Genomic DNA, 12,143 nt, shown 5'->3' with positions numbered 1-12,143 from the left:
AAAGCAGAGACATCACCTTGACAACAAAGGTCCGTATAGTTAAAGCTATGGTTTTCCCAGTAGTGATGTATGGAAGTGAGAGCTGGACCATAAAGAAGGCTGATCGCCGAAGAATTGATGCTTTTGAATTATGGTGCTGGAGGAGACTCTTGAGAGTCCCATGGACTGCAAGATGATCAAACCTATCCATTCTGAAGGAAATCAGCCCCAAGTGCTCACTGGAAGGACAGATCGTGAAGCTGAGGCTCCAATACTTTGGCCACCTCATGAGAAGAGAAGACTCCCTGGAAAAGACCCTGATGTTGGGAAAGATTGAGGGCACTAGGAGAAGGGGACGACAGAGGATGAGATGGTTGGACAGTGTTCTCGAAGCTACGAACATGAGTTTGACCAAACTGCGGGAGGCAGTGGAAGACAGGAGTGCCTGGCGTGCTCTGGTCCATGGGGGTCCCGAAGAGTCGGACAGGACTAAACGACTAAACAACAACAACAAATCACTAAGATGGTTCCCCCACTTTTATTAGCGGGGTGTGCCTGGCACTGCCTGTGGATTTTTAGAAACCTGTTGTTGTTGTTATTTTTAAACAGATAGTGTAATTTGTTAGTTTATACATGTCACACTAAAAATTGGGTGAAGTCATGTTTTGGTCTGCCATCATGATTCAAGATGGTGTCCAGGAAGCTTGTGTAGAGTGGGGGGAGCCAGGCATACCTGCCCCGGGCCTCAGAGGGCTAAGCCGGCTGGGGGGGCAGGGCAGGGGCTTGCTGGACATACACTGTCATGACAATAATACCCCATTCCTCCCAGCCAACTGGGGACTTCTGCCATGGGTCTCAGACAAGCTCTGCACAGGCCTGGCATCCAGCATCCAAACATTGCCAAAGATTGCTGCTCCCATCTTGGGAACCCTTGTGCAACATTTCATTATGATCTCGACAGATGACTGAACCTGTGCCAAAAATGGGCAAAGTCACACCAAAATAATGTCTTGGTTCACAATTTTCATTCAGAATGGTGCCCAGCACCCAAACATCAATGTACACCCTCACTCTTCCCACCTTGGAAATACTTGTGTCGAATTTAGGGATGACGTCTCAAGAGGGAATCAAATCTATGTCACACCAAAGTGAGGTATCAGTCCACCATCTTGATTAAAAATGGCGTCTTGTGTCTAAACAGTGACAAAGTCCACTGCCGCCCACATGCCAAGTTTGACAATGATATTTCAAGAGGCAGCCTATATTAAAAAAACACAAGCCAAGTCATGCCATAGTGATGTTTTGGTCCACATTCTTGATTCAAAATGGTGCCCAGCCCCCAAAAGGTAATGGAGTCTACCACCCCCACCTCAGGAATCCTTGTGCCGGGTTTGATGGTGAGATTTCAAGAGGTGGTCAAATATTTCCTCCCAATGCAGAGGAATGGGTGGGTAAGATTGGACACAGAAAGAAAGGTGATGTTTTTAAAGGTTAGATATTTGGACAATTATGATTCCTCCTGAGGACTGCTTGCATCTCTTGGCCACACAAACACACACACACACACTTTAATTCCCCTTATTCATGAAGGGGAAAGCGAGAAGCACTATCATAGGAATCAATGATGACAATAAATCCTCTCCGTCATAGAGCACCCAATGCACTGAAAGGATAATGCGGCAGGCAGCAAAACAGAGGGCGTCACTAGTAGTCCATCTGCACTCCCACTAGGTCAGTGTTCTTTAACTTTGGGTCCCCAGATATTCTTGGACTACAAAACCCACCATCCCCAGGTGGCTTAGCTAATGGCCATGGATGATGGAAGCGGTAGTCCAAAAACTTACGGACTGCAACATTGGGACAGCTGCCACCATGACAGCTCTTTTTTTCCTTCTTTTTAAGGAAGTGCTCAGTTTGAATAAGGATGACTTTGAGCAATGTGCTACTAGAAGAAATATGTAACAGAAGTAGACTAAGTTGCAAATAAGGAAAACATTAAGCAAAATACCAGATAAAAGCATTTTATTTGTAAAATATTTTTTTTTCAAATGAGAATGATGTGCCTCACCACTGCAATATTTTATTTTTTATTAAGACATTGGATGGCTTATGCAAGAAAACAGATCAGATTTTGTCCCATTCTTGAGTTTTGCTGTTGTGATAGTTGAACATTTGCTGCAGCCGAAGCAACCAATGAGAGAACCATGAACATACCTTTGGTAAGTATGTATGTGTTGTGTGCTGCATTTCTTTTTATAGATCATTGTGGCAGTTTGGGGAATGGGGGTAACAACACCCATGCTTCTTTGGTATCTACATATAATCCCTTTATTTACAAAAGATGTCTGCACTTCACCAACCTCAACATAGATTGCTTTGCTCACTGCACCTGCCTTCCCTCATGAAACTTTCCCTCGCTAACAGCATTCTGGCCTTCTTCCTTCGCAGTGTCTTGCCTTACTGGGGTCATAGGCATAGATTTTTCCTCCTGATTGGCACTGCTTTCTCTTTGGTGTGCTGAGTCTTGCTGCTGGTTACTATTTGAACTGGGCTGTCCCATGCTAACCAAAGCTGCCTCTCCCTCATGCACCATGCTTGGTCCTCCTATTTGTATGTTCGAATCCTGACCTTGCTCAACAGCAGGAGGCTCTCCTAACCTGCCCGCTCTGCGAGTTGTGAATGCGAGATTGTACCAAACAAGATAGCCATCATTGAACAAGTAGAGTTTCTGGTCATTGGGATTGTAATTTAAACTCTGCACATTAGGAAGAGGTTTCTCCATAAATATTTGTATGTTGCGTTCCTTAGATGTGTTGGTGTCGTACATGTAATATATTTCCTCATGAGTTGTGTTCTTTTTCCTGGTGGCATACAGGACCCCACAGATCATGAAGGCATTGGTCATGGTGACCTTTTGTTGTGTAGTATTCCAAGATGGCCCTACAGTCAAGGTGACAGGGTCTACTTTCTTGATGACTACATTGCCATTCGCTGCTGTGGAGCCATGAATAAGCCAGAGGCCCTTTTCATCTCCTGCCAAGTCCATGTCCTGATATTTTACACCCTTATAGGAAAACCAGTTATTGAAAGAAGTAGGATCCTGGTCCTTCAACTCCTGATGAGCCATTCGCATGTTAAATGGATCTGCCCTGCATAGGGCCCGACTATCCAAACAGTTGTAAAAAAATGAGCCATTGAAAAAAACCACCCCACCCCCCTGTCCACAATATTCACACTTATCGTCATTATTGAGGCTAAATTCCCGGATGGGGGAGTAAAGTAACATTTTTTTGTGTGAAGCATACAGGCGATAGTTCTCCATTGTGCGCCCATCTTGGTTGGCTGGGAAAACCCAATAGTAGTCTGAGAATTTGGTCCCCAGGGCAAAATCTTTCCCCCAGGATCCAGCTTTAAAATTTGAACCTTTCCAGTTGAGCTTCTCTAGAACTGGGTCACTGATCTTCTGTATCCCTTGATGGTCACATTTACCTGTAGGGGAATAAGGAGTGGGTTTATTTATTTTTATTATACCTAAATAACTGTGTCCTGCTTCTCTGCAAACTTAGGAGGGCTGAAGAGGAAGAATAAGAGTTCTCCTCCTGTGATGGCTGTTTGAAAAGTTGGCATGGTAATGTTAGTCCTTCCTGCATCCATTGTGCTAACCCTGAAAGGCCCTTTAAAGAGCTGCAGGGTGGTCCCATTTCTTCTAGAGTGGAATTTATTGCTGCCCACATATGGTTGGATGTGCTGCCATGCACCCTGAAGCTCCCATTTCCTTGCTAGGTCTCCATCCTTCTTAGTTCACACATGCCTTCCCAGAACCACTCAGGGAAGCTGCCCCTCCTACCTCCACAAACCAAAGATACTATCACCAGGGCAGCTATTACACAGTTGGAACTAAGCAACTATAAGAATAGCAAAAGTTATCTTTTTCTTGTTGAACATTCATGTATTTCAGTCTGGATAGACGAAGAATCCATTCATAAATATCAAATAATTGATATATCCCACTGTGTGTGGGTGTGGGTGAAATGAATAGAACAGTTACTTTGATTTTTTTTCTTCTTATAGATGTGCCAACCCTACTTCTGAGGAACTGTGCCTTTTCAGTAATCAGGGAAGGGAAGGCAAAGCCCAGAGGATTTCCTGTCAGCCAATCCCAAGAAATGAACCCTCCAGGAAAGAGTCTGAGTCCTCCCCTCACCCCAAATTCTTAGCTTCTCTCCTCTTCCTGGAGGGTGTAGGAGGCATGGGGTTAAGCTGGTCCATTTGGAGAGATGGGCCTGGGGAATCTCCCCCGCTTCTACTGCCCCCTCAAAGGCTGTTAGAAAGAGGCATGAATAGGACAGTGCAAATTACGCAAGCATGCAACTTGCATGACTGTGGGAAATGCTTGTCCATCTCATCAAGCTTCTGTTACTTGTATACCTTGAAGGGAATAATTAGGCATTGGGCATCAGTGATGTGCTGAGATACTAGCACAGTATGGGTAAAATGAACAGGATTTTTATTTGTACCCCGTTTCTTTACAGAAAATTCAAAGCTGTTCTTAACATAACATTTCTCTTCACCTTACTTCACTTGCTCCCTGAATAGCTCTAATGCTGTACAGACATCTGGGCCTTCCTGGTATGGGTCCCTTTTTAGAGTAGGACAATCATAAAAATAGCCCTGCCTCTCCTAAGTTATGGGTGATAATTGCCCTTTGTAAAGGTGTACATACACTCTTTGTGATCAGTTCAATGAAGAAAATGCTGCAGGTTGACCAACTGTGGATATACAAAAGCAGCCTTCCCTGCACTGGTGCACTCTATATAAACTGGACTACAACTCAGCTAGTTTGGACCTTGGTAACCTCTGCATTGTACTATTGCAATGCACTCAACATGGGGCTACCCTTAAGGTTGGTTCAGAAATTGTGCAGAATGCTGCAGTCTGGCAGCATATTACACCAATGCTGAAAGCTCTGCACTGGTTACCAATACATTACTGAGCTAAGTTCAAGGTTTGTGAAGCCCTAAATGGCCTAGGACTAGGGTATTCGAAGGCCTTCCTTATAAACCGGCCAGATCACTGTCTGCAAACATTTGTAGAAACCCCCCCTAATGATCCCATTCATCTTGTATTAATTTAGTTTCTATACAAGCTAAGGCTTTTAGTCTAGTGGCTCTAACCACTGATCATGGGGGCTGGAGCTGATGCGAGTTGTGGCCCAAAACATCTCAAGGGCATCTGTTTGGGGAAGACCATACACAAAAGCATGAATAGTGGTTGCCAAATCCCATCTCTTCAAATAACTCCAAAATGAAAGACATCAAACTTGTTCCATAACCCTTAACTGTGTTATCCGTATCACTACCTGAAATGCGTACGACTGCGGATTCTCTTGCTTAGCCCAAAGCAATAACATGGTTGATTATACTAACCAGTTGGTGATGACGATGGCGCTTTGGCAGTGTCTATGCCGGAGGCAAGGACAATTTCTTCCTCGCATTCCTGCAGCTTTTTCCGGAGAGCAATAATCTCACGTTGTGCTGTTAGTATGTTTTTTCTGTCAAACTGTTGCATTGTAGTTACTAATGTGCTGATATTGTTGATCTGAAATGCCAGACATAGAATAAGAACTGACTACCGTAGATTAGCTGTTTTGCACCATTTCCAAAGGAAATTATATGAATAGGAGCCAGTACTTGGGAACTGATGATATGGATAGATTTATCTTCAACCTGAGTTAAATGCTCCAGGGCTCAAGTGTTCCTACCTCGGATTGATCCTTGATCTTCTATACCCTCCATACCCCATGACCAGGAGCAGAAGATACCACCCTGTTAGCCAAACATATTGAGTCAGGGTCAGATGGGTCATAATTGTTCTCAGAGATTTGCTTCTGTTCCTGACATAGGGTGGGATTCAACTGAGTCCTGTCAGTGGAATGACTTATGCCTACACAATGGGGCTCCCCCCTCCCCCATCTCCATGTGCTCCCAACATTGGCTTGGGGTGATGGGAGAATCCCCCCAGAACAGTGCGCAGGTTGAATTTTGCCATGAAGGAACAACTGCCTTAGCACGTTATTGAATTCCTCCCATAACTTTCAATCGAAGTACCTGATACCCAGACCAATTACCGCTCCCACTCCATTAATTTTGAATCAAGAAAACAAGTATTCAATGCTAGTCCAACTCAGACCCATTGAAGTTAATATACATGACTGACCTAGGTTCACTAATTTCAGTGGATCTAATCTGTGTAGGACTTAGTTCTTAATGGCTTTCTAACTCATTGTGGATTCCAGTCCTTGAGGTCCCTTCACTGGCTTCCAGTATGCAATGAAGTATAAAGAAGTCAGCCTTACTGAGCCTCCGAAATAAAAAGAGGAAACTCTCCATCAACCTGCATGGAGCCCTCAAGGATCAATGCCAAGAAAGGTTTGCAGTTACCTTTTTCATCAAATCGTTAATTGTTAGATTAGTGCTGGGTGAGGTTGCATTCTTCTGCATAGAAATGGCTAGAGACACCACTGTCTGAATGTCATTGATAAGCTGCTGGAAATTCAGGTCATGGTGGGAGCCAAAGCTCTTTGCATATTTCACACGCTTCTCCAGGTCAGTGAGGTTTGTTGCTGTGTTATCTATGGATGCTTTGTCTAAAGCAATCTAGAAGCCAGGAAGACAAAAGGTCAGGTCACTTTGTTAGCCCAAGGGCTCCTATAGCTGCTCCATAGGAGCACTGCTGCACACTGGTGAGCCTGAGAGGTTGGTTGTGACTTTGTGTATTGCAGCTGTTTAAGTGTAAGGGTCAGGTGCAGATCTGTGGTTCTCTTCAGTTACCAACACCATACTGTAGGTTTCTAACTGGGTCAGAGTCATGATGCCACCCATCTGTGGCCATGTCTCTACACTGGCTGCAGTCGCCTTGTAATACTGCCATCAATTTGCGTCACATAACACTATGATGTGTATGGCTCATTATGTGAGGGTGCAGTTGATCTGTGAGTGTGTATCAGTTTTAGATCAGCTTAACTGTTCACCCCGTCACAGGGATTCGAACCGCCGACCTTCTGATCAGCAAGCCCTAGGCTCAGTGGTTTAACCACAGCGCCACCTGGGTCCCATTATGTTACTGTATCTTTATGATTAATGGAATCTATAGAGCAAACCCCTCAGTGAGCTTACTCGGTTAGAGAAGGTTAAGTTCAGTTGTTGGATGTTGTACATATATGGGTGTTTTCATGTTAATGAAATATCTGTTCTAAATTACAATACTTCATGTTGAAGACAAGACAAGACCTGGTACCAAAAAGGAAATACATTGTGCGAAGGTACTGTGGAATATTTGTGGATTCTGCATCCTTTATGTCTCTCCTATGAGGCAGCTGAGGTATAGTGAGAACCGAAGAAACTCCACTGTGGGGAAAGGCTTGGGGGCTTTTTAGTTTAGAAAAAAGGAAGTAGGGTGGAACCTTTTTTTCGCTCTCATAATTCTAGAACTTGGGGTCACCCAACAAAGATGAAAGTTGGAAGATCAAGGACAAACAATAGGAGGCATTTCTTCACACAGCACAAAGCTAAACTGTGGAATTTGCTAACACAAGAGAAAGTGATGGTCACCAACTTGGATGGCTTCTAAAAAGGGTGAGACATATTCACGGACAAAGCTATCAGTGATTGCTGGCCACAATGTTTACGTTTTCTCACCACTGTTGGAAGCAGTTGCTGGGAATCACATGTGGGAAAAGTGCTGTTGCACTTCTTGTGTCCTGCTTGTGCACTTCTTGTGTCCTGCTTGTGCACTTTTTGGCCTGATCCAGCATAGCTCCTCTTTTTATAATTTAAAATGTTTCTGGGACAGGGTGCACACCACTTCACCAATATGCTCATCATTGTTGCCAACATGACTGCTCCAATTGGTCACAAGTAGGCTTCTGTTGGAGCAGCTATCATGCCTGCTTGATTATTTCCTGCTGGCCAAAGTTGTCACCATGGTTAATGGGGGAGATAAATAGGGGGTTGTGTTTTTCATTGTATTTTGGAGATAGCTGGTATAGGCATCTTCTGTTTCAGCTTTTAAATGCCTGCTGAAAACTTTTCTATTCCATCAGGCTTATGCAGACAATTAAGGACACATCTTTCCACAATAGTAATATGGTTATAATTTTTAACTTAGTTTTGATTGTATGTTTTTATGTATTGTTGCGAACTTCTTTGATATTTCTTAATGGATTAGCAGAATATAGATACTGTATTTGTATAACTGAATAAATATACGTACGCACTACAGTAGTCCTTGGGGACCTGTCATAATCCAACCAAGTAGACTTCTGTGGTGGCTTTCACTTTATTTATCATTCTCCATGACTGTGGAATTATAAGTATTTGATTACTGTAAACATTGCACCATTTAACTACTACCCCATGGTGATATAGTTGCTACTTACCTGGTTCATGAGATTCTGTAGCAATCCTGTCAAGTTGTAGAAGTTAGTCTCCAATGTTTCCACTTTTTCCACAGGGAAGATAATATCATTGACTTCTATGCTGCAAAGACACTGACCTCTTGCATCCTTCACACCTACTACTTGCCGAATATGGCCACCGTTGACTATGACCTGGTAAGGTAGATTGGAAGTAGGAAGGATGACTGGGGAAGTACTGTCAATCATTCTTGCAGCTTCCTCTCTGGCATCCAAATACAAATGCCATTAATGGATATGTTATTTACTTGCTTGGATCAAGAACAGTTCTGCAACAAATCTGATCAGCAGTTGCACCTTGAGTTGTCTTTACTCAAAAGTCTAGAGTCACATTCTATTTGATTTAAGGACTATAAATAATGGCGAATTTAACCTTTCTCTGAAGAACTTCCCTCAAGGATGAGCGCACCTCTGTCCTAAATTTAATAAGCATCCTTTTCCTAATACTAATTTGTATAATTTTGGTGACAGAGACCAGAGGTTTGTCCTGACATGACATTCTGTGGATCTCAGTCTCCAATTGTTATTTTCTTTAACCTATGAATGTTTGCAATCCTAGGATAAAAGGAGCCATGTAAATATATGGGAGGCTCCATTCATAATCCCAAAAGCAGTGGGCAGGGGTAGTACACCCTGTTTCACCACCTGAGGCAAAATGGGAACATGTTGCCCACAAAGCAGCAGCACCAGTGGGTTCTGGCGAGATCTTATGAGATTTTTCTGGAAGCCAGCACCACTACTGTTTCTCCACCAGCAGTGGAGTGGTTGGGTGGATGGGGTCCCCACAGGAGCATCAACTCTTGGGCTTCCATCACCCAAGGCAGCTACCTTCCCCCCCCCCCAGCCTTATTGGAGGGTCGGCCCTGGCAGTGGAACAAGTGTCAGCAGTGGGATTAATCAGTAGAATAAATGAAGGGTGTGGAGAAATATGGGTTGTGGAAAGAATATGCCATACCTCACTGTGACAGAAAATAGAATGCTTGATTCTATTTTTTTTAGTAGCAGTGTAGTCCTAACACACACCCAATGTTGATGGCTGGGGAGGATTAGGAGAGTTCATTGTGGACTCTCTGCTAGTAGAGGAGACTGCTGGTGGTGGTGTTGATGGCTCTACTACAGTGGATGACTCAGGTTTTGGCCTAGCAGGTGGGATGGCTCTCCCATAGGTCACTGGTGGTTCTCCTGCTGGTGGCAGCCTGAAGCAAGCCCCAAAGTACAATAATCAAGAGAGGGCATTGATGGTTTGGATCTTTTGGATCTACAGATCCCCTGATCCACTGCTTGACAGATCCTGTGATCCTTGCATCCCTCAGCTGCATCAGGCTGGAGATGGTGCAGCAAAAAAGAGTGAAAAACCATCTCCTACCTTCTGTCCTGGTCATTGTGAGCAGTAGGACTTTGGGTGGTATTCAACTAAGATTTATTCAGAGTAGACCTATGGAAATTAATGGACCTAATGTTGACAGCTTCATTAATTTTCAATTTTTAAAACCCCCTCATTTTTAAGCATTCCTCCTAACAAACAGATGTTTGTATGCAGTTTTGACTAATGTACACATTTTTCAAGCATTTCCCCCTAATATTTTTGCATTTTTGTATGTTATTTTCAGTAATACATTGTATGCACACTTTCACCTAATATACACATTTTTAAAAACATTAGTTGGAGAACCGCATCACAAAATTTGGACAAGTGTAAATTTTGAAAGATGACCGTGTTTTGGTGAATGTGAATTTGATAGATGCACCTTTAAATGCAAACTGAATCTAATTTCTCCCCATCTCTTGAGTAAACATGCACAAAGTTGGACTGCAAGAGTTAAACACAAATATAATCCAATTTGCTGTTTTAGACAACTATATTATACTTGAGAGTTACCTTGGTGGAAGCCTGCCCACCATCCTGCTTTTTATGTTTAATATCAAAAGATTCTACAAACTTGCTAGCCAGCTGAGTTCTGTGACTTCAGTCACAATTCTCCTTTGAAAAAATAGTGAAATGCCGGCTTGTTGTTTCTAACATCGCTCATTAAGAGTTGCAGCTAATTCTGTGCTTTTATCTTTCAGATTATGAACACCTCAGTTGTCAAATCACATGTATCAAATCTCTAGACAACTGCTCCTGCCTAGATGCAAAGGTCACCTGATGATGCGTTCCTCAGTATGCCCTTAACACCTGAGATGAGATGGGTGCTGGCCAGAGAGAAGATGTGATCAGCTGTACCATCCTATCTGTGCGATTCCCTCCTCAAGGAAATCCACCAGGTATCAACCTCACTATCATTTAGATGAAATGTAAGTTTATATTTTAAATATTTTAAATACTTGTTCTTTGGTTACTTGCTACATACAGTATTCTTTCAGCTTCTTTCCCTTGTTCTGCACACATATACAGTCCCCCTGTTCTTATTTAATTGTCTTAGTACAGTATTTCATTATCAGAAAATATCACTACTGCCTTGTATATCATGTCTGGGCAGATGTTTCTTCAACAGGGATTATATGTACAGGTAGGTAGCCGTGTTGGTCTGAGTCGAAGCAAAATAAAAAAAATTCCTTCAGTAGCACCTTAAAGACCAACTAAGTTTTTATTTTGGTATGAGCTTTCGTGTGCATGCACACTTCTTCAGATTCTTCAGGGATTATATGTGTGTTGTTTCATTCTGTTAGTTTTGCAGAAAGTCAATAGATTATTCTCCTCACCCTCTACAATGTAGCAAGGTCTTGCCACCCCAGGTCAGCCAGAAGCTATTTGAAGTATATACTGTACTTACAAAGGAAGCCACACAGAGCAGCTGTTGCAGAATTGTCTTCATCCTCACTGGAGTATGTGATGTTTGCATTGTGGGTTGTGCATACTTTATAGCAGGGAAGTTGATGGGAGGATGAACAGTACGATCCAGATTTGAATGGCTTCAGGGAAGGGACAAAATGTTACCATCTGTCATCTTGCTTGCATATGTATCTTTGATCTTGCTTGCAAATGATTATCTCCTCCTCTGTGTGCAATTAGGATTGATCAAATAAATGACTAAAGCTGATGGCTGTGTGTGCTATAGCTGGGCACCCCACGCTAAATCTCTCCTGCCTCCTTAAACTGGAAAAAAATGAAGTTCAAATGCCAGTCATTATCCTACTTTTAAACAGGGATAAGAAACTCGGGTTAGATTTCTGTCTTGATGCTAGATATACAAGAAAAGATTTTATGCATTTATCTGGTTGTGACTTGTTTAATCCAATAATATTACATGCATGATATGTACTATAAATCAGAAAGTATGTCTTTTTTCAAATGGTGATGATTTTGCCCAAAGGTCCCTCCTCCAGACTGGTGTTTTATTGTAGTTGTATTCAGCAATGTGTTCAAAATGTTCATGCCACAATAATAGTGCATTAGTGGTGAATTATTTATTCTGCTTATCAGTTGTTCCGTGATACTTCCCAATGCTACCTTATTATTGCTGTCTGGAGGAGCTACAGTGCAATAAAAGTGGGGCAATGCCTTTCTCGGCCCCAGCCCCAAACACATTTGTGGTATGAAAAGTTACACATGACCACTTCGATAGCATCAGGAGCAGAAATCATCATGAATGTAGAATAAAAAGGACATCAGGAGGAGCCTTAACAACAGAGCAGATCTTTCTCTTGAATGGATTCAGACTACCAGGAACTACATGGTAGCTACTTGAAG

General features: G+C 42.7%; 1 protein-coding gene across 1 annotated transcript; it reads right to left on the bottom strand.

Moving 5' to 3' along the window:
• Positions 1-2,011: 2,011 nt before the first annotated feature.
• LOC118082506 (olfactomedin-like) lies at positions 2,012-11,483 on the bottom strand. The gene is made up of 5 exons (XM_035110173.2): positions 11,227-11,483; positions 8,417-8,587; positions 6,420-6,635; positions 5,406-5,577; positions 2,012-3,468 (listed from the first exon to the last, which is right to left on the bottom strand). Exons 1-5 carry the CDS (start codon positions 11,293-11,295, stop codon positions 2,360-2,362), a joined length of 1,737 nt encoding a protein of 578 aa, XP_034966064.2. The 5' UTR covers positions 11,296-11,483; the 3' UTR covers positions 2,012-2,359.
• Positions 11,484-12,143: the final 660 nt, after the last annotated feature.

Source organism: Zootoca vivipara, chromosome 1 (genome assembly GCF_963506605.1).
Source record: "Zootoca vivipara chromosome 1, rZooViv1.1, whole genome shotgun sequence".
Classification (NCBI taxonomy): domain Eukaryota; kingdom Metazoa; phylum Chordata; class Lepidosauria; order Squamata; family Lacertidae; genus Zootoca; species Zootoca vivipara.
Note: the sequence above shows the minus strand (reverse complement) of the source record. Positions and strands in the feature narration are given on the sequence as shown.

Coding starts and splice junctions, on each gene's coding strand:
- LOC118082506 (XM_035110173.2), bottom strand. CDS start 11,295: ATGCAAACATCACATACTCCAGTGAGGATGAAGACAATTCTGCAACAG. Junction 8,588..11,226: donor TGCTCTGTGTGGCTTCCTTT/GTAAGTACAGTA, acceptor CTACCTTACCAG/GTCATAGTCAACGGTGGCCA. Junction 5,578..6,419: donor TTAACGATTTGATGAAAAAG/GTAACTGCAAAC, acceptor CTGGCATTTCAG/ATCAACAATATCAGCACATT.